Source organism: Talpa europaea, assembly GCF_964194135.1.
Source record: "Talpa europaea genome assembly, chromosome: 9".
In the NCBI taxonomy this organism is placed as follows: Eukaryota; Metazoa; Chordata; class Mammalia; order Eulipotyphla; family Talpidae; genus Talpa; species Talpa europaea.
In genome coordinates this window covers 111,688,156-111,711,942 of record NC_140076.1, presented here as the reverse complement: position 1 = coordinate 111,711,942, position 23,787 = coordinate 111,688,156, and the positions used below count along the sequence as shown (strand labels likewise).

Here is a 23,787-nt window from a genome sequence, read left to right as displayed (position 1 = left end):
GCAGAAACAAGAAAATCGACTTCCTCCTGGTTTGTATGGCCCACCCAAGGCCTCTCAGAGGTGCAGATGCCATGGACAGCTGCCTGGAGGAGAACTCAAACTTGCCACAATCTCCACTTCCTGGAGCTTGGGGGCTGGGGGTCCACTTGACCACTCCTTCCATTGAGGGATCAGTCCAGGGGATCCACTTGACCACTCCTTCATTCCCTGGAGCTCTGGTTAAGGGGCTGCTAGGTGCCAGGCACAGTGCAGGGGGCTGAAAACACAGTCCTAGCGGGCGTCTCTGACCTCCAGAAACTCACTAAGACAGACATGGAAACAAAGAACCTAAATCAGTGGCGACGCAGGGGTGTTAGGCAGCACAGCGCTCCCACAGGCAAGCGCAAGGCCAGGAGGAGGAGAGTGGGGGAGTCGTGGGGGTGCTTCAAAGACATGCTCTGCTTCAGTTGTTCCTACGAGGCAGGAGGGGGGGGGGAGGACGGGGGGGGGGGAGCGCAGGGGGGTGGCTGCCATGTGGATGGGACAGAGAAAGGCATGCCCAGCAGGGTAGCAGCACCCATAAATACACATCCAGGAAACCATAGGTAGCTGGGTGAGACCAATAATAATAGGAAGAATCAAGAGCAGAGAACGTTTAGAGGGAGGTCAAGCGGAGCTGGGGGTTGCTTATGACCCATGCTAAGGAGCTTGGATCTACTGTATGTAATTGTCAGCCCCTTAGAGGGCACACCTGCACTTCAGAAAGATGTGTGCTGTAGAAGGATGGATGGGCTGGGGCCGTGTCTTCAGCTCCCTGCATTGTGCCTGGCACCTACCAGGCTCTGAACCAGAGTGAGACTGTCATCCAGGAGACCAGGGGGATCCAAGACAATAATCTAGAAAGAGGTGATGAGACTTGAGCGAGGGCAGAAGCCAGGAAAACAGAAAGGAACGAACAGCTTTGAAAGCTGCGGAGGTAGACTTGGCACTCTCCAGCCACCAATTGGAGGTAGAAAGTGGAAGCTGAAATTAATCTGAAGGGTCTGGCCTCTGAGATCAAGCAAAAGTGCAATGATTAACAGACAGGAAATTGAAGAGGAAAATCATTTTAGAAGGAAAAATAACGTCCTTAGAATTCTCTCGAAGGCCTGGTGATATCTGGGTAGAATATTTCAGAAGGGAGTCGGCTTTATAGGCATAAAGCTCAGAATAAAAGGACTAGACTAAAAAAAGCCAATTAAGGGGTTGTGGACTTAGAAATAGAAACCACGTAGGAGCTGAGGGAGAAGGGGGTCACACAGAAAGGAGTGGGGGTGGGGAGCTATTCTGATCTGTTTCTCACACCCCACACGCCCAATCCTCCAGGAAGCGCTGCCAGCAATCCCTTCAAAGTAGATCCCGAACTCACTTCTCACCACAGCAGTTCCTGCCGCCCTATACAAAGCCTCCATCATCCTGCATCTGGACGGTGGAACAGACTTGCCTCTACTTTTGCTTTGCTATGATGTTTAGCCATGTGACAGCCTGTTGGCCTTTTTTTTTTTTTAATGTTTTTTAAATTCTATTATTTTTTATTGAGGTAACGTTTGGTTTTAACATTATGATTTAGTGGTACATGTTCACACCTCTTCAGATGTGTGGGACCACATCACATACCCATCACCGAGGCCTCCAGAATCCTGCACCCCAGCCCACTGGGTTTCTTTCCCCCTTCCCTAACCCAGCCTGCACCCTGTCTCTGGCAGCCTTAGTCTAGACTCAGATGTCTAGGGTTTGTTTTGGTTTAGTTTTGCCTGTTCCTTTGCTGTTTCTCTGTATTCCACATATAAGTGAAATCATCTGGTATTTATCTTTCTCCTGATTTATTTCACTTAGCAGAATCCCCTCCAGTTCCGTATGTGTTGTCCCAAATGACAAGACTTTGTCTTCCAATTGGTCTTTACAAATGCTCTCACCTGCCCAATGGCTTTCCTAGACACACAGAACAAACCTGAATCCCCCAGAAGACCCACATGATCCGACCTCTGCCTTCCTTTCTGAACATACCTTCTGCCTCTGGCTTTCTTGCTCACTCTGCCCTCATCACTCAGACTTTTTATCTCTCATACATCTCAAGGTTACACCTGCCTCAGGGCCTTTGCACTTGCTTACCTCTCAGTCTGCATGGGCCTCCCCACCCACCCCAGCTCTTTCTGCAGTTTCAAGTTCTTTGTCAGAATTATCAAGTTTGGACTTTATTTCTTTAAAGAAAGTGAGCAGAGTTGCTGTCTTGGCTGTCTCAGATCCTTCCAATATCTCAGTGTTCTATGAGCCTGTCCCAGTTTTCTGTTGCCTCTGCTAGTTCTCACACATATCATCATATTTCACAGTTATATTTGACTGGATGCTGGAAATTTCACGTTGGAATAATCTGAGGTCGAGGGTGATAGAATCCTCCTTATAAACGGTTTTCATTTGTTTCTGGAAGGCTCCAGGAGCTGCTCCCAGTCTGGAACCACTTTAATCCTAGTTCTCAGCTCAAGGCCTCCCATGCCACGCTGGTGATGAAGCCAGGTTGCAAGTCTGAGGAAGAACTGATTCTGTTTCACAGGTGCCCTGGGATTTAGCTCTTGGAGGATGCCACTTTAAAGTTCAGAGCCCCCCACTGTCTTCCTGGGCTTTGAGGCTTCCTTCCCTTTCCTTTGGAGACCACCAGAAGCTCAGCTCAATTTTGTAGCATTTATTTCACGTCCATAGCACAGAACAACAGAGTGTGAGTTATTATTCTCCTCTCCTAGCGTTTGCCTGGCATTGCTCACCACTTTCATAACTCCCTTTTCAACATTATTTAAATGGTGCCCAGGTATCTTAGTTGACCTCAGTGGCAACATTGGTCCCAAATTCCTGGTCCAATATTACCAAAGCGCAGCAATTGGTAATATCTTTCATGACTCAATTTGTCTCTCAGATCTCTGTGCAAATATCATTTCTTCAGAGAAGCTGTTCATGAACACCCCACTGAAAATAGCCATCCCCCGACCCCCACATGCTCTGCTTTCTGTGCTTCCTGGTACTTATCTACCTCCGGCGTGTGGTTGCATATTTATTTATGAGGTTGTATGTCTCCCCAACTAGAATTTATTTACTCATTTGCTCAACAAATATTTCTTTCTTTCTTTTTTTGTGGGACCCTCCTGGCGGGCAGGGATCGAACCCGCGCTTCAGAGGCTGTGGGCAGCTTCGCAGCCCAGCGCTCAACCGCTGCGCCATCAGGGGAGGCCCTCAACAAATATTTCTTGAGCTCACCCCAAGTGTCAGGCATTATTCTAGGCATTGGGCACATACCGGAGAATCAGACAGACTAGGTCCTGTCCTCGGGGAGCTTATATTCTCCTGGGGAAAAATAAAACAGAAAAACAAGCACAGAACGTAAACTTTTGCGGACAGGAAGCTGGACAGCTTTCTTCAGTGCCTTAGGGAGTAGACCATGTTTTGTGTCCACTGAGTATTTGTTAATTTGTTTTTTTAAAAAAGGATAGGATTTTGTTGCAATGTTCCTTTTCAGTATTGTTTAATCCCTGATGTTTTGAAGATATTGTTGGCTCATGGCTTTTCTCCCCCTTCAATGTGTAGCATTTTAAGGGTTAAAAGCATTGTGGTTCAGCCTGGACATATAATCACATTTATTATATTACCCTTCTGGAAAAATATGTTCTGTGTTCTGGATTTTGAACTTCCAAGTGAACTTTTGAAAACTGTCAGCCAAGTTCATATATATTTGGGTGAGATTTGCCAATGTCTTTACACATTTTTTTTCGATAGGGGAGGCAACATGCCAACCAGATCAGGCTAGACAGCTCTGGTGATCAGTGGGTGACAGATGTCTCAGAGACAGTGCCCTTACATCCAGAAGGTTCCGTTCTGCTGTAAGCTTATGGTTGTTTAGATTCTTGGAATCTCAGATCTATGGTGACATACATTCTGCTATGCAAGGACAGACGCTCTGGGATCAAACTCACATTTTTTTCTCACCAGAAGGCCAAGCCAAAATTTTAAGAGCCCTCCACCTGGACCACAGCATGGTTGAAGTGGCAGGCAGCCCTGGCAGACAGCCAAGTTGCCCTGGGACATTGAGAGAGGCTGAGAGAGAGATTGGGGGTCAGCCAAACTAACTCAGAGAATCTCTCCAATGTGACACGTGTCATGGCGTTCAGCCTGAGCTCACACTCCTTCCTGCTTAGAGGCTCTGGGTTAGTTCAATTCTTTCACAAAGGGAGGGAGCCTGTGGAGGCAAGAGCACAGGCTGTGCGCCAGAGCTGGTGTAAGAAAAAGTGGATCTAAGTGTGGTGGATTTTTAAAAAATCAGGGTTTGATGAGATTTTGGAAAAGAGGAATGGAGCACACTGAAAAACTCGAGGCGTAGGTTGGGAGCAATGGTGAATCTGCTGACCATGGTCAGGGCTAAGATCAGAATGGAATATTGGTGGTAAAAGATGAGCTCTTCTAATTCTTTTGATCTGGATTACCAGCAATGGGGATTCACAATCAAAATCAGAAATGGACTTGGACAGAGGAGGTGGGATCATGAATTTCTGAAAACCCAACATAAAACATTGAACTGGAAGAATCCTTCGAGGTTTCATACTGACATTCAGAAATGGAATCTTCTGGATAGGACATGGAAATCTATATTTTTAATGCTTCTGGAATAATTTATGCACAGCCAGTTTGGGACTTTCAGGCTGATCTAACCAACCTCATTTTACATAAGGAACGTGGGTCTAAAGAGGCCAAAGACAGCACAAGCTGCAGAGCCTGGTACATAACTGGAGTACTGAGTACTAAGTACCAGGAATTCAGCTAAATTCTTTGCATAAATCAGCTAATTTAATCCTTACACCCACCCAGCAAGGGCAGGTCATTTGCAAAGGTAGAACCTAGCAAGTCAGGGAGGGATGAAGTAACTTGACTGGAGTTAAGCATCAATACACGCACGACTGGAGCACAGACCCGAGCGTTCTTCTCCAGATTCCCTGTTCTCAGTCAGCCCAGAAAATAAGCAAGCACAGATCCGGGGTTTTGTGGAGGAAGAAGAACAACTGAACAGAATTTTATTTCCCCCTCTGGGATAAACCAGCCCTGAGTGCCTTGGGGCAAATCCAGACCCTTCTCTAACGCTAGATGGCGTCCCTCAGGCTCTGAGCCCCCACCTGTGGGGAAGCCTTGGGGGACTACCCCCCCCCATCTTTGAATATAATAGTCAACTCTATTTTTTTTTTTTTTCTTTTTTAAGACAGATGGTATCCTGTGTAAGCTATTCCTACTCCTCAGCTCTGGGGATCCTCGCTTGCAAAGAAGGGTAATCACCAAGAAGAAAGCTGCTGTCTGGAGAATAGTTTAGTGGCGCTTTTCGCTCTGACTAGGCTGTTTGGCTAGATGGGGAGGCTTTGCTCATTCCACTTGGCGTTTTAAAGCACATTAAGAGTAATTAACATCAGGGCTGTGAGCACAGAGTGTCAGGGTATCTTTAGGCAAAACGACTTGCCCTCAACTTTCTTTCAGTTGACAAAGAACTTGGCTAAAAAGTAACATTATGCCAGTTGGGGTTTTATAAGGAGCCTTCTGATGACCAGTACTACAAGCCTGGAGACTGAACTCCTAGCACCACTTAAATCTCCACAAACAAATTTTGCATTGTTCCCCAACAGTGCTTATTTTTAAACACTCGTGTCCAATGAATAAAATTAGGAGGAATTCAATAAAATCTCGATTTCCTGCTTTGACGCAAAGTCGAAAAATCAGGCAACACTGGCCCTTTGTTCCCAACTGCAAGCCTTTGCTGAAGCTATGATTCAGCCCGGCTTCTGTTGGCTTCTGAGTTCAGCTCCCTGGGGGAGAAGATTAAGGAGTCTTCCCAAATGTCCCAAATATCCACCTGATTCCAGGCCAATCCACATTCCAGTGCAAGATGTTTGCAGCAAGCTGCTAATAATCAACCCGGCACCAGACACACATGCTGAGCGGGCCTTGCGCGCCCTCCGCTCCTGTGACCTCTTCCTTCTGTCCTTCCCCTGCCTGCTGGTCATCTCTGAGAAGCCCACCCTGCCCTGTGCTGCACAACTGCAGTAATCCTGTCTGTGTCTGGAGGGCAGGGGTGGCTTTTTAACTGCTTCGCTCCCCATTCAACCCCCGACCTGTCCAGTGGTTAACATAGCTTTTTGCAAGTCCATTGGGTGCTAGCTACACTCAGTGCTGGGAAGCCATTTCTGGAGTGGTGATGAAGTCAGGGGTTGACAGATCATGCAGAAGGAGACTAGGGGGTCTGAGTGGTGGGGGTGGGGGTGTGAGGAGGAAAGAACTGGGAAGGGATAGTTGAGCAGAGGCTTCAAGGATGGAGGCAGAGGCCTGGCAGAGGCCTGGCGACTGAGCCTTTGGGAAGTATGGTCATGGGTTGGGCACCCATACCTTTGCATCAAAGCAGGAAATCGAAATTTTTATTGAGTTCCTCCTAGTTTTATTCATTGGACGCAAGTGTTTAAAAATAAAATAGTGGGGTTGAAGAGCTCCAAAGGAGGTTGAGTTGGATCTCCAGGAAGATTCCTTGACTCCTCTTTCTCTCCCCCTCCATATCTAATTCTCTAGAAAATCTCAAGGAATCTGCTTTCAAAAAGCTCCATAATCCACCCATTTCTCATGACCTCTGTCTCTAGTGCCCATCTGCCCAACTACAGGAGCCTCCTGCTAGTGTCTCTCCTCCATTCCTACCTTCTCACACTCCATTCTCCCCTGCAGCCACAACACTCACACTGCCCCCTGACCTGAGAGGTCTTTCTGGATTTGGCCTCTGAACCCTCTCTGCTCACATTCCTCCTTCCCTTTCTGCTTCATGCCTTTCCTGCTACACTAACATGCTTTTCATTTTGCAGAGCACATTAAGGGCGTTGTTCTTGCTGTTCCCTAAGCTTGGAATGCTTTTCCTGCAGAGATCCCCAGAGCTCCCACTCTCCTATTCAGTACTCTGCTCCATTGTGCTCTCTTTGAGAAGCTTTCCCTAATGCCCGCCCCACCCAAAACAGGAACTTTTTGCAGAGACTACTTGGGATATACTGGTTACTCCATATAAATGGGGTCTGGCAGATAAGGAGAAGTTGAGAGATGCCAGAGTCAGTGTTACCTTAGGGGGAAAGAGATAATATTTAATACACCAAAAGGATATTTTCAATACAAGACATAGCATAGGTGATAAATATTCAATTCAACTCGATTGAAGTATTTATAGTGCAATTACGCTATGCACCTCACCGTGCCAAGGGTTGTTTGGGATAAATGATAATTAAGGGGCAGGTCTTACCTACAAGGAATTTATAGCCTAGGAAGAACAATGAGGTTAAGCACGACCCCTTTGCTACTTCAGGGTCCCCACAGCATGTTCTTAGTTCCCCTGAACGTGTGTGTATGTGTTTGTGTGTGTGTGTTTTGTTTTGTTTCTGGTATAAGTGAGTCACCAGTATAGTCCTTCACTAAATTCCTTTAATGCTATGCTGTCCAAACAGCTGAAAACATCTCTCCTCTCTGAGTTCAGGACTCCACCCCACCTCCCACCCAAATGCTTTCTGGACCTCTGCCCTTCCATGCCTCTTGGGCCTCCAAGACAGCTGACCTTAGCTTGTATTCTCACCACAGTTGTTGAGGATGAACTGGTTTTTCTGCCCTCTCTCTCACCCTCAACCTGGCATTCAGTAGCGCCCACCCTGATCCCTTGTGGTCCTGGTCCTATGTCTCTCGTCTGGATTTCCAGCGACATAGCGTCCATAGTTTCCTCTAGCGATCCCCTCCGGCTTTACGCCTAGGCTGAGCTGCCCTTCTAGATGCTCATTTCTTTTTTTGAAGATTTATTTATTTATGCATACAAGAACTGGGGTGTAGGCCAGAGGTGTGGGGGTGGTGGTGACAGGATTCACCAGAGACAGAGTGGGGAACAGAACAGGCAGATCTGAGGGGAGCAGCAGGTGAGACACAAGAGGTCCACTGCACCATGTGGGTCAGCTCCCTGGCCGGGGATCGAACTCACTCTGCAGTGGCTGCGGACAGTTCCATAGTGCTGCCACTTAACCCCTTGTGCCACCAGGGAGGCCCTAACAACCCCTGTTTCATCCCCATCTCTGCAAGCCCCAGGAGGGCCGGACCGTCCTGTTCTGCCTCAATCACCTAGTGATGGAGCTTTCCCAGCCGCTGTGTGTGTCCCATCAACGCTCAGTGAATGAAAACGCTCTTGCTTGGCTAGAGCTGTTCCTCATAAAATCCTAACAGCTTGCGTTAGTGCGTGCACCATTCTGAGTGCTTTACAAGTGTGTCTCGGCCTCTCCCACAACCTATTAAGCGGGGGCTGGTTCCGCAGGTAACAGCGTGGAAACCAAGGCCCCGGCACCCCGCGAAGGTGCGCCCTGGGGAAGCGCAGGAAGCTGGACTCGAACCGGGGCTGTCAGCGGCGTCCAACCCGGTCTCAACTTCTAGGAAATCTGCCCAGGACTGAAGCGCAGCCCGGGCGCCACTGCCAGCGCGGCTCGAGCCGGCGGCCCAGCGCTTTGTTTTTGTTTCCCGGCGAGAGGACGCGCTCGCGCAGCCCTGCTCCCGGCTGGGCCCGGCCGGCGGCCGCGGGGGGCCCGGGCTCTCGGGGGGGACAGTCCGCGGAGCCGCTCGTTAACTTTCAGGCCCCGGGCCCGCCCGCGGCAGCCCCAGGCCCGGGGGGCGCGGGCCCCGCGCGCACGCGGAGCGGCCGGGCCGGGACGCCCGCGCGGGGGGCGGCGGGCGGGGCGCGCGGGGGCGGCGCCTCGCGCGGGGGCCCCCCCCTCTCCCGCGGGGGGCCGGGGCCGGGGCCGGCCGGAGGGCGGGGCGGCGGGCGGGGCCGAGCGGGCGGCGCGGGAGGCGGCGGCGCGTCCCCAGAGGCGTGCGGAGCGCCGGGACCTGCGGAGCGCCCGGGCGCGGGCGGCGGGCGAGGCCGGGCGAGGTCTGGAGCGCGCGGCGGGGCGGGGGCCGCGGGCCCGGGGCGGGGGGCGGCGGGCCCGGGGCGGGGGGCGGCGGCTCCGCTCGGGGGTCGGGCCCGAGACCCCTCCCCTGGCCGTGCGGGCGCGCGGCGGGCGCGCCCCGGCTGCGGAGCTCCGGCCGCCTTTTCTCTCGGTCTCTTTTCTTCCCGATCGGCGAAAATAAACCCCCGGGAAGGTAAAACAATAGCGGGGCCACCTGGGACGCGGCGTGCGCGCTGCGCCCACGTTTGGGGCGGGGGCCGGGGTGGAACCCGGGGCGGCGGCCCCACCTCGTCGCCCCTCGGGTGGGGCTGCCGCGCGCGGGGCTCGGGGGGCGGCGGGGGCCGTCCCAGGAGTGCAGCACCGGGGCAAAGTATCGGGGGGACCCCCGGGCTCCCCGCTGCCGCCCTGCGCTGGGCAGGGAAACTGAGGCGGAGGCCAAAGTGGCGACTCGCCCAAGCCCAAGGTCAGGATGCCCAGGGGGGTGCCCGGGGCGGCGGCCCGAGCGCGCCCGTGACCCACCCGCTTGTGTTTGTTTTAGGGACCCGCTGGCTTTGTGGGACCCCTCCGGGGCTGCGGACGCCAACTTGCTTCGCGTGTCCTGGGCGGGACCGGGCAGGTGGCCGCGCCGTGACCTGCCGTCATGGATGGAGAAGGACTTTGGGGGCGCGAAACCCCAGCCGTGGGCGCCGGCCCGGGCCGCTGCGCTGGGGAAGGTGGTGCCAGCACCGGCCCCGCGCCCTTGGGGGACTCCGAATGAGCGAGATCACAGACACCTTCACGGCGCAGCCAAGGACATTTCTGTATAATCAGTGGATGAAAGGATTTTCTCAGACTCGCTTTTTCCCTTTTCCTGAAGGATTAATCCACCGCCGTCTGCAATTCTAGTGGACACCGCCAGACACACGATGGGGTCGAAGCCTCGAGCGCCTTCGGAATTGTTCTGGACCCTTCCTTTAGCATAGGGGGGTGTAACACCTGCGCCCCCCACTCGGGCCATCCCTCCCCCGCCCCCTGCTAATCTCTCTTTAACCTATTCTCGTTTTCTGAGTTAAATCTGTTTCCAAACTGTCCTCGGGAGCTATAAGTGGATTTCCAGAAATGAGCCATTAAGCGCTGGGAGAAGAGGAACCGGTGTTGTGTCTCCTGTCACTGCCGACATGAAGTGCTTTCTCTGGGTGCTGAGCTGTCTGGCCTTGCTGGGTAAGTGACCCCGCTTATGGGGTGCCATCGATGTGGAAGTTTAACCTGCTTTGGGTTCCTGTAATTCCTTGTGGTTCTTTGGCATCAACGTTCAGCTTTGGGGGGGGGACAGCAGGAGGCAGCTGGGGTGTCACAGATTAGAACGGAGGGTTAAGGGGCCTGATGTCCATTCAGGAGGAGCTTGGGAATAGATGTGTCCCCAAAGTGTCTGCCCTGGGCCCTGGGCGAGGTCCCCCTTCTGCAGGACCAATGCCTCGGAACTCCGTGTGGATTCGGAACTCCTGCCTCTCCGGGTATGAACATGCTACTTTCTTCACTTCTTTGTTGGGCCAGCGCAGGGACGGTGTTCTTCCTAGTCTCTTGGAAAGTTGGGGTGGTGATAATCAGGAGCTTTTTCTTGAAGGGGAAGTGGAAGAGAGATTGAAGGGATGCTTTACCCCACTGAAATGGTCTGCAGCTAAGCATGGTTGAGGGTACAGTCATCTGTCCTGCATCAAGGAAGACCAGGTCATGGTTCTGGAAGGACGAGAGACTGGCGGAGTAGAAGCTGGTGGAGAGTGTGTCAGGCTGGCTTGTTGAGTCCCCATAGGAGGTGAGAATGCTTAGGGTGGGAGGATGAAACTGGCCTCAAGAGGAGAGCCCTGGACACCTCTCTCAAGGGCCCCTACCCCATTGAAGACGCCCCCTTTGTCCAGTTTGTGTCCATTCCCAAGTTGGACACCTTTCCTGCTGGGGAGCAGTGCCTTGAGTGTGGTGTCTTAGAACATGTCTCAGATCTAAGGGAAGCTCCCTGGCTAGCATCCTGTGTCTCCCCTTTGCCTCACACCTCCCCTGTGAGCACCCCGCCTCCTGCCCTCTGAACCTGAGTCTTCTCATTCGGACTTGCTAGGATCTGCTGTGTGTTTGCATCTCTAAATCGAGGTGTCTTGCTCTCGTGGGGCTTATTTGTGACCAGATTGCTTTCATGCATTGTCTGCACCCTTGCGGGAGTGCACAGGTGGGTGGAAAGAGAGCCGGCTTTGGTGCTCAAGAACATGACTTCCAGTCTCAGTGAAGTGGGGCGACACCTCCAAGGGTTGTCATGACCGCTGAAGGCTACCAGGTATCTGAGTGTCCCATCTGCTTGGGGAAAATGTCTGGAACATGCATTAAATGTGTTCAACCGGGGGTTTCAAACGTGGGTGCTTATTGGACTCTCTAGGGGAGCTTTAAAAAACTCTGATGTCCAGCCAACAACCTTAGTCCCATGTAAACCAGACTCTGGGACTGGGATCTCCACCTGTCTTTTAGCTTCTGGGGTCATTTCATCGTAGAGAGTTAGAGAACTGGTGTGTGAGTTTATTAGTGCCAGCCCCCAGCCCCCAACACGCTACCCCCAAATCCCACCTTCCCCGCGCCCCCAACAGAATCTGGTAGCAAGTTTAGACAGTCTTCCTCCCGAGGTGGGTTAGGATACAGTGTGCCCATGTCTGCTGGCAGAGTCCAGGAGGCCCACAGCGCTCCATTCTCCCCATTGCCAGTCCTCAATATTGGTATTTGTTACACTGTGTCATCCAACTAGTGCCTGGGTTTAAATCAGTAATTAGTGATTCATATGGATTCTAGAGGACGCAGACAAGGGCGGATGGTGTGGTGAAAGCAGGAAAAAGGGCTGAGTGCAAGGGTGGGGCAAGAGAAGGAGCCACGGATGGGAAAGCAAGGAAATGTGACATTTGTGCCTTTTGTTTCTTCTGGCTGCTCAAGAAACCTCAGGTTGCCTGCTGGTCCCCTGCTGGGCCAGTCTGTGGTGTGGAGCTTGAGCGCTGGCCCCCGATGCCACCTCCCTCCACCCCCAGCCTCAGGTACAAGCAGATGCCTTGGAGAAAAATGAGTGGCAAGGCGGCGTTAAAGGGGAATGGTGGCAGGAGACCAGAAGTGGGAGAGAGGGGAGCTTTGGAACTGCACATCATGCATATTCATTTCCCTGGCTTTTTGAGCCCTACGAGTGAACCCCCATCTTTTTCTGTCATTGGATGGCTCTCGGCATGGTGGGGAGGGGACCTTGTCACTACTTTCTTAACCTTGGAGAAGCAGAAGGTGTTTGGGGAGGGAGCACAACCCACGTTGTGTCTTGTTTCCTGCTTGCAGCCTGGCGTGTGCTGATTCATGTGTCAGCATTCTTGCCGTGTAACGCAAATGAACGTGCAGAGTGAATTTAAAGCAGCAAAGGTTTTATGCCCATGTGGGTCACACACCTGGAATAAAATTTTGTTTGTAAAACAGCAGAATGAGGCTGAGTGCTCTGCAAAGGGAGACAGATACAGGTGCTGCCAGCCTCCAAAATGATGGTTGGGTTAGAGATCCTGTGAGGGGGTGTGAGGGGCGCTGGGTAAATCTTCCAGGCGCTGGCAACTCCCTGGATCTCACTAGGCCTGAGCTGCCTTCCTTCAGCCATGTCTGGGGTTTAGATCCGGTTCCTCCTTTTCTGCTGGTCTGGATACATTCCTGCCCGTGTCTTTGTCCGACAGAAGCCACACGGCTCCGTACCTGGCCCCTTGACCATTGTGGTTGGGCACCCCACCCAGCTTAGGAGGCATTGGCTGCCAAGGTTGATCTTGTTCCAATCCAAAGCCATCTTAAGTCTGGGTCTGCCTGTGACCTGCAGGGCAGTCCAGTCTCCACTACCATGAATGGGTGGAGCCAGGGGGCAGATTTGAGGGAGCGAGTAAGGCTGGTGTGAATGTGATATGAGTGTGAAAAAGAGGGAGTGAGAAGTTGGGGTTGGTTGTGGCTGTGCCTGGGAGCAGCTGGAGTGACTGACAGTGACATGGAAAAATGACAACACTGTGGGGGAGACGGAATAGCATTTGTGTCTGCGAGAGCAGGAAGCGAATAATCAGGAAAGATGAATAGAAGCTTTAGGCACATAAAACACATTTCGGTTTTGCGTACCCCTGTGCAGTTATGCCTCCCAGGCCAGTGCTGGTGTTGCAAACAAGATGAAGTGGCTTTAAAAGTATTGGCCATGAGAAATGTGGGTGATCGAGAGATCTCTGCACAGAAGCTAGCTTCTCCCTGGGAGAGAACTTTGTTTGTAGAGTTTGGAAGGCCTTTGACTTGCATGGGATGGGGCTGACAGCCCAGTTGGAAAAGGCTTCTTAGGGGAGAGGCCAGAGGGGCTTCCAAAAGAGATTGAAAGGAACTTTGATGGTCTGGTGGGAGAGAGCTCAGAGCAGGACTGGGGTGATCAAAGGCAGAAGAGAGGAAAGAGACGCGAGATGATTTGGGGCCGTTGGGAGAAGGATTTTCAAGGAGAGGATGTCCAGATGAACAGACACTACTGTCCTAACTACTGCCCCCGAGCTCTGCCCTTCTCTTTCTGGGGGTCCTGTTGGCCAGCATGCTGGAGAGGGGAATTCTTGCCGGGAGGACTAGACTGGCTAGGATGCCTTCAACTGTGTGAGCCCCTGAGCCTCCTCTGGGGATCCAGGACTGCGTGAGGCTGTCCCAGGCGCCAACATTTTTCACTGCAGCAAGAGAAGACTGGCCGAAGGGAACACACCTCTCCAAATTCCAGCCTTTGTTCTGCAGCAAGTCCTAGCTCATCAAGTCCTCACAACAGTCCTGCAGTGGATACCTTGGGTTGTCACCCTTTGGTAGACAGGGAGGTGGAGGCAGAGGGAGATGAGGATCTTGGGGTGGATCACTGTGCCAGTCGGAGCTGGTGCTTCCCAGTGGCAGCATCCTGGGCGCTTGTGACCTCTGTCCCCCATGGGCAGTGCTGACCCCAGTGGCCAGGTCTCCAAAGGGCGGGCCCTCTTCATTCAGTAGCAGCTCTGTCCCACTCATTACTGTAGCCCAGAGCTGAGCCTTGTACTGACACATGGGAAATAGAGGAGCGCTTAATTTCTTGATGAATGAATGGTTTCATTAGGCAGGTGTTGTTTCTATATTGGCTGCCGCGAACAAGGTGAGTTTCAGGGAGTTTTGCTCAAAGGAAAAGAACTAGATGTCGGCAGAGTCTGGTTGAGTCTAAGCTCGTCCTTCCTATCCCAGACAGGAGGACTTAGCCTTTTCGGTGTTCTTTGGCAGTCTGCTGAAACCCTTCCGAAATAACATTTTAAAATGCATGAATAAAAAACATAGGGTAACAAAGGAAATCAATTATGTTGAACTCACAGTCATCCAAATAGTAAAGAACAAATTTATGATATAATAATATGCTTCTATAGTAACGTATTAAATGATAAGAGCGAACAATAAGTCTAACAATTATTGTAATTTCAGCCTAGTCAGAGGGCAAACGATATTTTGAGTTATCTGCACGAGCTGGGAAGGGGTCGGGACGTACGTGTGACTTGTGTCGTGAGCCCTGGCGCTCGGAGACAGTAAGGTGAGACTTGCTGGCGTTCGGTTTGGAATGGTTAACAGTCACACGGAGGACAGTGACGATAAAGATGTCATTTTTTTCTCATTCAAGCTCCGATCCCCGCTGCATGCTGTCGGTGGACCCCTGTGAAGTTCAAAGTGAAGGTGGTCGTTGGGAAGATACTGGGGGAGAAGGTCAGGGTCGGGTGGAAAGATTCTGTTCCCCTAGAATCCTGATAATGCAGGGGAAGAGGCTCTCCAGGGCTTGGAGAAATGACTTTGTGGTTGTAAGGACTGGTGAGCCCACCAAGGTGCTGGGCACATCTGGGACCTCGGCATGGGCTGGGTCGCCGGAGCCCCGGGCACACCTCCACTGAGCAGGCCCAGGGCCCGGTGGAGCGGCTGCGTGGGTGGGTGGTCGCCTCTGGCTCCTGCTCTTGGGCCCCACATGCATCCTGAGTTGGCTCCTTGATGAATATTTTTGTGTTCCTTTGGGAGTGGCCCACTTCTTTCTTTACTGCTTCAGAGCGAGCACAGCTATTCCTTGTGAAGGGTTAGTTTTTAATTTAAGGAAATTTAGGACACCTGTGTGTGAATGTCCCCTGATTTTCAAATAAGTGAGTGGTTGCATCAAAATCAAGCTTATATTTGTAGAAAATCACATGTTGCCAAATTCCCTCATCAAGAACCCTTTATTAAGTGACTAATTGTGGGCCAGGGTGGCAGGCACTTAACAAAGACCATGGCACTGGACCTCCCTTCGCTGGAATCCTTAATTAAGTCGGATTTTGTTTTTATTTTTGAACTCCGCTTTCAGAATGGTGAAAATCACACGATGTGGTAGCAAGTATTTATTCTAGAAATTAGCTTCCAGGCCACCATCAGCCCAGTGTCTGCATCTCCTGCATCTGTAATTACAGTAGCAGAAAAGAATGAGTATTGGGGGGGCCTGTATGATCCTAAATCAAAGACTAAATTACATTAATTCTACACAGGTTGGAATGTGGTCAGATATATTTTTAAAAGCTTTATAATAATGAGAGCTGAAGCAAAGTTTCTGTCTAAACTTCTATTAACCCTCTAGTGAAATTCCCCCAAGGACCCTATCCCCATCATCCAGGTGAACCAGGCTTGGCTGAACCCACCCTGTCCCAGCTTGCTAGGAGGTGACAACCTAAGGTTAGAGGGAAACAGAGGGAAAATCACTTTGCAAATGGACAGAAGCCACTGGCCTCTGTGCGGACAGTGTCTGTTGGGGAAGGAAGACAGGCAAGTTCCCGTGTTCAGCTTTGCAGGAGGCATGAAGGGGTGCACCTGGAGTAGCTCTCAGCGGTCAGGTAACCTGGAAAGGCTTTTGTAAGAGCTGGAGTGTCAGGCATTTTGTAAATAATAGGATAGGTATTCTGGCACGGGTGTGGGGGCATGTGGGGCGGGGTGGGGGGGCCGCTTTGAGAAGACTTCTCAGGGGACGTGGAAGTCTGTGTGCAGGTGGGCTGCGGCCCCTCAAGGTGCGATTGGTGAGAATTGGAGCAGTAGGTTGACATGAGGGCTGTTTTTGGGCCAGAGACAGATGGAAAATGCCAGAGCGCTGTGTGTATCCTGAGGCCCTCTGGGAGAAGTGGCCAGAGAAGTCAGGAGGCATTCCTGGGTGCTGGGTGGGGTCATCCAGAGTGGGAGTGAAGAGCGGCCTGTTCTGTACCAAAGGAAGAACTTTGTGTATCCACCCAAATGTCATTAAAGCTAAGGCCTCCTGACAAAACTGTGAACTCAGAGAAATGAGTGTCTAGACATCTAGTGGTGCCTCTTCCCATCAACAGTTCCTTTTATTAAGGGCTTCCTTTTATTAAGCCTTCCTTTATTAAGAGTCTCATTAAGAGACTGAGCCAGCTGGGCAGCTGCAGGACTTCCCTTTATTAAAATAGGAGAGAGATCTGATGTCAGTTGCATGTTCTTTTCAATTATGGCTAGATCTCCGATTATGATCTCATACGAGAGTGATGTTCAGGGTTGCCTTAAGTTGGTGTTCATTTCATGTATTTGGTTCTGTTTTTGCTGATATCACCCATTTTCCCATCCCCTGGAGTGCAGTCTGCTCCTCTGTCCATGGGGACTTCCGTGACCATGTCTGCCCTCAGCAAGGCACTGGATCTCTCCTGGGGCAGGTTGGTAACCGTGCCACATCCTGGGGTGGGCAGCCGACCTCCTTCTTCGGGACCCTTTTATTAAACTCCTCTTCCCCCAGGAACCCTGTAAATTTGAAGTCTTATGTCTCCTGGACAGACAACATATATTCTGTAGCAATTAATCTGTTTTCCTATTTGACAGCCCCTGTGATTGCTCACACTTGAGCAGGCGCAGTCCAGCTCTAATGCAAAGTGCGCCTGGTGTTCCAGGTTGCCCAGAGCATACACAGCCTGACGCTGCTGCCCTGCTGTGTCTGCAGGCTGGAGGGGAGGGTCTCCTGTTAGGTGTTTTTTAAATGTCTAAGGTGGTTCACTTCTGATCTCAGATATTGCCTTGAGAGCCTGAGGGGGCTTGGGCCACCTGAGTGGGGTCTGCTCATTGGTTGTGTTGGTGCTGCTGGTGGTTGACTTTTCTCAGAAGGGCTTTCAGAAGGAGGCACAGCAGGAGACCTGGGCTGGGAGTCTCCATGGCTGCAGGTCAAACCACACCTCCCATGGTGGTGCAAGGGGTTAAGTGTCAGCACTACGAAGCTATTGCAGTACGAGTTCGATCGACGGCCTGGGAGCTAACCCACATGGCGCAGCAGACCTCTCCTGTCTCGCCTGCTGCTCTCCTCAGCAGTGTATTTCAGTAGATACACCTGTTCTGCTCCCTACTCTATCTCTGGTGAATCCTCTCACACACACCCCCGCCACCTCTGGCCTACACCCCAGCTCTTATATGCATATCCCCCCTTTTAAGGTTTCCAGAGAATGAACTTTCATAACCTCTTAAGCACAATATTCCTATCAGGAAATCTTCATTTTTACTGAAGATTTGATTTGAATTAAGTCAAATAATTAAAAACAGCCAATCAAGTACTTTGGGGTAATTAGAAACAGCCAATCAATTGCTTTGGGGTAAAGTGTTATATAAAAATAAGGTGATGAGAGGTTGCTTTCCATTCTGGAAGTTGATGAATAGCTGTTTGTTTTGCCTTTTTGAATTTTTATTTTTTGATTGAGGCAATGTGAATAAAGTTATGTAGTGAAAAAAATCCAAACAGTACAAACACAAAGTAAAATATGGCAGTTCCTTTCCTGGCCCCACTCCCCTTATAGAGTCTAATATACATTCTTTACACTTTGACATATATTCTTTCAGGCTGGAGTCTATAATTTCTATGCATACACCCACAAATATAGATTTCCCCCCCTCAACATAAATGGGTTCATACAGAACATATTGTTCACCAACTTGATTTTAAAGGGGTGATTTACTTCGCTATTTTTCAGTCTTAATTTTATGGCCATATCAGAACTGATTTGGTTATTTTATAGCTAGTTGAAGCTGTACTTTGTGAAATCATCAGGGAGTAGTAAGCCTCATTCAATAACGATATAATGGAATAATTTTCTCTTGCTATATCAGGAGTAAGCGTCATAATAAAAAATACTACCCCTAAATTTTAATGTATTTAATGAAAATAATTGACTTGTTTGCTTTCCCCAGACACATAAATCTAACTAATGAATGACACATTTTATTGATTATTTTAGATATAATTTTGAAATTATGCTAAATTAAAATGAAGCCTTTTTAAAACTTAAGAGGACAACCAAAACACTAGGTTTTATGTCTGATGCAGTTGAGTCTTCTGGTTTGTTCATGGAGTGGAGGAAAATGAGTTTTCCTGCGTTTTCAACTCCCAAAGGATTCTAACATTTCGAATAAACTAGACTAGAGTAACCCCTCAGGTTGCTGGCTACCGACATCTGAGACCTTCATCCAGAGGAAGAGGACCTTTCCTTCCCGTCCTGCAGAAGCAGCAATTGCTGTCAAAAGATTATCATCTCAAAGTGTTGGGTTAGTTCTCGGTTCACGGGTATGACTTTCTTAAAAACCTCTGGAGCAAAAGCAGATTTCTTGGATGGTTCACCTTTAGACCTGATTTTTAAAAATAGTTGCTATTTTGGAGGGATGGTTATTGGATTCACATATCACAGTGAGCCCCTGTTAAGCATCAAGGTTTGACCTGTTGCCACCCATCCGAGACCACCGGAGACAGCCCTGTTTTGATAAGCTCTGCTGTTAATACTTCCCTGTGAAAACTTTTCATCCATTTATTCAACAAACAGCTGAGCGCCAGCTACAAATGCTCATTGTTCTGTTATCTCAAATACCAAGAACTGAAAGTTAAAATCCTGGCCAACCTTTTCTCACCTGATATGTATTTTTAATCTTTAAGAAATAGAAAGATTAATTAAAAACACCCTCTCCTCTATCCCTAAGGTGTTTTTTCTTGCTGTTACTTAATATCACTTCCCCTTGCTTTGGCCTCAACTCTCCTTTAACAGTTGGAAATCACAGACTTGTGGGGGCAACCCTGAGGTAGGCTCTTTAGGAGTAAGATGGTGTATACCAATGATGGGGGGAGCCCAGGGGTGGGGAGGCAGTAAGGGCAAAGTCTTTCTTTTGAAAAGATGCAAACAACCTGAGTTCTGGATTTATAGACTGTCCTTGTTCATTGCCCAAGATCTGGTCTGTGTATGGGAATTAGGGATTTTATACTTCTGAATTTTTAGGAAGGCAGAATAAAAGACAAATGGGAAGATCATCTACTTCCCATCAGACAGGAGACAGCATCCTGACCAGGCTTTCTCCTGAGGACCCCTGTGTGGTAAGGTTGGTGAGGTTGTAAGGTTGATTGCCTCCCCTACCTTGTACTCAACCTCCCTAATTCCCTAGCCTGATCCTCTGAGGGTGCCACAGAGGGGACGCTGTGGAGACAGCCCAGGGCTCTCATCCTGTTGCACCCTTTTTCCAGAAGCTGCTGTGTCAGCTGTAGAGTGCGAGGTCTGCTTGCCGGTGCCCTCCCTCAACCTGGTCTTCACCCTAAGAAGCCACCATCTGCACTTATCTCACCTGTCACTGGTGCTTCTCCCTGCGCCACCATCCCCTAGTCTTAGGTTGAAGGCAAATCAGGATCGTAAAGGTGCTGGGTGGGATCGGCCCTGAAGCAGCCATTGCCCCTAGAGCCTGGGGCAGGACCAACCTTCCTACGGCCACAACCACCCCCCCCCAAAGCAGTACTTCAGACTGGCTTCTCATTGGTTTTGTTCAGCAGTGGTTTTGTGTTGCTTTGGAGATGGTTGGTCTGTTGGGAATTCTGCTTCCCAGATGGACACGTCTGTTAGTTTATTGGAGGAGTGATTGTGCAGATGGATTCGTTCTAGGCTCACCCCAAAACTAGACCACCCTTCGTGACACTGTTTAGAGATGATTTGCTGAACAGTTTCTTAATGTCTTCTGATGTTTCAGTACAAAAGAGAGCTTGCTGAACAGTTCTGCAATCTGTCTTCTGGCATTTCATCACAAAAAAGCAAGATTACATTTCGAGCACCCTGCCCAGCTCTTTCTCCTCCCCTCTGTCAGAAGGGGTGACGGCCTCTAGCTGCTGTTCCCACACCTCTCCAGCTGGGAGAAGTGGCATCCCCAAGTCCTTTGTCACACTTGGGTCATGAATCCAGCTCTTCTGAATAGCTCCTCGTGAGCAGTGGACTCCAGGCCAATGAATGTGCCTCTTGGTGTGGACCATCTCTGTTTTTATTAAAATTTTGTGCAATATAAACATTTGCTTTCCCACTCTTACCTCCACCCCAGAAGAGCTGTAATTTTCCATATTAGGAACCTCGGGAGAGCCAAGTCTCATTTGAGGATAAGGCCAGATGCAATCTCTGCTTTGGGGGGAAGAAAGTAAATATGAGAGCCTTGAGGGCTGCGGTATTTATGGCGAATCTATGATTACTGTATGTGCCTCCTTGTCATAATTTATTCAGCAGCTCCTGATGTCCTGAAGCTGGTGCTGTGCCCATCAGTAATCTGACTCTTGTTTGCTTCTGCATATTTTCTCTTTTGCAAATGTGAAGGCATCCAGCTGTCATCAAGTAGGCCTTTACTCTGTCATCTGTAAGGGAATGACTGAAGTCATGTGGAGGATTTTAAGAAACTAATCTCTTAAGACATTCGGAGCATAATCTCCCCTGATCATCCAGCCTGCATCCCAGAGACTTGCAAGATTCTGCAAAGGAGGCAAGACAGGGACTTTGCATCCTTTGGAGAGGCTGGGTGGCCTCCTTACTGGGGGCAGGTTTTGTTTGCTTTTGGCACGGGGACAGGGCCTGCTGACCATACCCATCTCAAGACAGCTCATGATGCTCGTTGAATGTGCCCAGTGTGTTGCTAAGTCTCTGTGCTGGTGTGGAGGACAATGGCAGCCGGATGCACATGAAGGCTGTCCGGCCTCAGCGATGCCTGTGTGTGTGTTCAGGGCTGCCTCACAGGGAGAGGCTGCAAAATAGGCCTGCTGGTCAGCAGTCCCCACATAGTTAAATTCTACCAGGCCAAACCAAAGGGCAGGGCTGCAGGGTCTAAAATGTTCAGGTGCTTTGCTTGTAATGAAAGTGACTTCACAGATGTGGCATTATGAATTTGGATTACAGTGGTTCTTCAAATTGTTATTTTAAAATTTTTATCTCCATCAACTTTCTGATGTTAGCTCAGGTTCTTACAACTAGAAATACCCTATAAAAGAATTTGGTGAATGTTATGCCAAAGGCAGCCCTTGATACTTTCTCCTAATATGATAGTAAAAATCCCTAACATCATAGACTAATGAGGAGCAGTTTGAATCAGTAAAATGTCTAGATTACCAAATATTTTTCAAGAACTTTCGTGTTACTACTTTTAAGTAAATACTGTAACTCAAATGAGGCTAATAGAACGTCTAATAAGGATCCTTGGGGGATCCTGCTTTAGGAAAGAAATAAGAATGATTTGCAATTAGCGTGCCCATTTTTATGTAAATGGAATTTGTGAAATACTAGATTGTGCTTGAAAACAGTTTGTTCTCTTAAGTATTTTGAATAGTCCCTCTGAAACCCTATATATGTATACGGCTGGTAGTTTATGCATGGTATAAAGGCCTGTTTGGTGAAGACCTCATTCAGTCTTATCAGCAGTACTAGGATCCCGTTAGTGAAGGCCCTGATCGAACTCCCAAGATCCTAAGATCGCTGCAGGTTCGCCCACACTACCCGAGCTGGTCTGTGTACCGCGAATTAGTAAACTTAGCAAGTTTGCTAATGTGTTCTGCTACTTTCCAATGTATTCTGCTACTTGCTCACATCAGACACAGCCCTCATGCTTGCCTGCTCCTAGGCCGGCTTAGAAGTCAATAGTAAACAAGTAAATACACATAATTAATTGCAGTGGTGAAGCTAGACTGTACACTCCTTCTTAATTAATGACTCATGCACTGGACTGGGAGCCCGTCAGGACGGGGATTATGCCTGTGCTGTTGGTCATGGTTGCCTGAGCCCCTCCTTGGCCTGTTGCCGCCGTCCAGTATGTATTAGGTCTGGCGCTGCCATGTGTGTGGGTCAGCAGTTTCTCAGTCTACACTGATTGTGGATTGTCGCGATCAATGTGCCCTTATGGGGGCTGCGCTGAATGCATTTTCCTCCAGCCAAGGAAAGACTGGGTACATTTTTGGAGAAGGAACCCCCACGTGGACCATGGACGTGTGCTGCTGACACGGGGCACAAGTGGGACGTCAGAACCTTGTGTTCAGTCGGTATTCAGTGCAGTTTTTGGTGCATTTCCGAGCCTCAGGTGGAGGCATGGATATTTGGGGGTCCAGAGAGTTGTCAGTAAATGCAGAGACTGGGAGAGTGTGCTGGAAAGCAGGGGTAGGAGGCAAAGATAGGAGCAGGGGCCCTGCGGAGGGAAGAGGGAGGCAGAGGTGTCAGCCTGGTGGAGGAGCTGTCTGGTCTGGCGTGGAGGGAGCACGTGCTTCTCCAGCCCCATCCTCTGGCTTCCCGGCCTCTGGCGTCCCTTATTCATGTTCAGTGGTTCCGTGTGCCCGTGTTGCTTGGCAGGCACCGACGGTCCTCATTGTGAGCCCAGGACTCTGCGGCAGGTAGTGTGCTGGATGTAGACCCTGGGCCCTTCAAGCCAAGGGGTGACATGAGGAGAAGGCCCAGCTGGGCCCTGCTAGGAGTAGCCCAGCCCTCTGGCCTGGGGCCCGCTCCATCTCTGTGGAACTGGGAGTCAGGCCCAGCCCAGGGCTTGGACCAGAGCTCCCCCAGCCTCCTCTGCTAAGTACTTTTTTGCATCTGTTTGGATTTCGTGGCCCTCTTGCCAGTTTTAATGCACAAATGTTCAATTGTAACACTCCTTTATAATGCTCACTATTTTCTCACACCCACAGGATAATTTCTAGTTCAGTTCAATTGCACAGCCATTTGTTGAGCGTCCTTTTGTGCCAGCACAGGATGGGGGTGGTGGGTGAGGGAAAACACAGTATCTGACACTGGTCCCTATGGGGGACCATTCTTTTCATTCAATGGACAGCAGCCATCCTTTTCTCCAGTTGCTGGCAGAGCCCTGATGGGGTTTGAATGCCATGCCGGCCTCCCCACTGGTCAAGGAGTGGAGGCCTCACTTCTAGCTCCAGGATAAAGCTGTTGATCTCAGGCATGGAGGCCATAGCTCAGACTTTGGTGCGAGATAGTTTTGGCCAATGAGATATGAGGTCTGCTAGGGGTAGAGGGAGTCTCCCAGAAAAAGGGACATCTCCCTCTCTAGATTCTTGAAAATGAGGCATCCATTTTGTCACCATGAGAACAGTGAGTTTGTTGAAGTTGCCAAAGGGGTAAAGATGGGAGGAACCAGAGGCTTGGATGACAAAGCGTCTGAAGACTGAGCAGCTGACACCTCCATATTTTCTGTCCTTACTGTTTGGGCCTGTTGGGTTGGTGATTTCTGCTGCTGCTTATAATTGGAGGCAAATTATGTAGGACACTCCCTCCAAGGAACAGGAAACAGGACTTATTCTTATAGAACTGTACAATTCATGTTATCTTCACAAGGCACTCTGCTCTGCGCCAGCGCTTCAACTGTGGTGAGCCGGAAGAGAGATAAGTACCTAAGTGTGGAAGATTCCAGATTTGGGATGGATCCTGAGGCAGGATTAGGATTTGTGTAGGAGGAGCAAAGGGCTTTCCCAGGAGCGGGTGGCAGGAGCAGACCT

The 23,787-nt window shown here is 50.0% G+C and overlaps 1 protein-coding gene across 3 annotated transcripts in view; it reads left to right on the top strand.

Moving 5' to 3' along the window:
• Positions 1–10,141: 10,141 nt before the first annotated feature.
• Positions 10,142–23,787, top strand: part of IGSF3 (immunoglobulin superfamily member 3) — a gene marked incomplete at its 5' end in the record, with an annotated part of 75,626 nt that continues 61,980 nt past the window's right edge. For all 3 annotated transcript variants that reach the window (XM_084242680.1, XM_084242679.1, XM_084242678.1), the window contains one exon: positions 10,142–10,184. In XM_084242680.1, coding sequence (XP_084098806.1) covers positions 10,142–10,184 — 43 coding nt within the window. The remainder of the gene's footprint in view (positions 10,185–23,787) is intronic.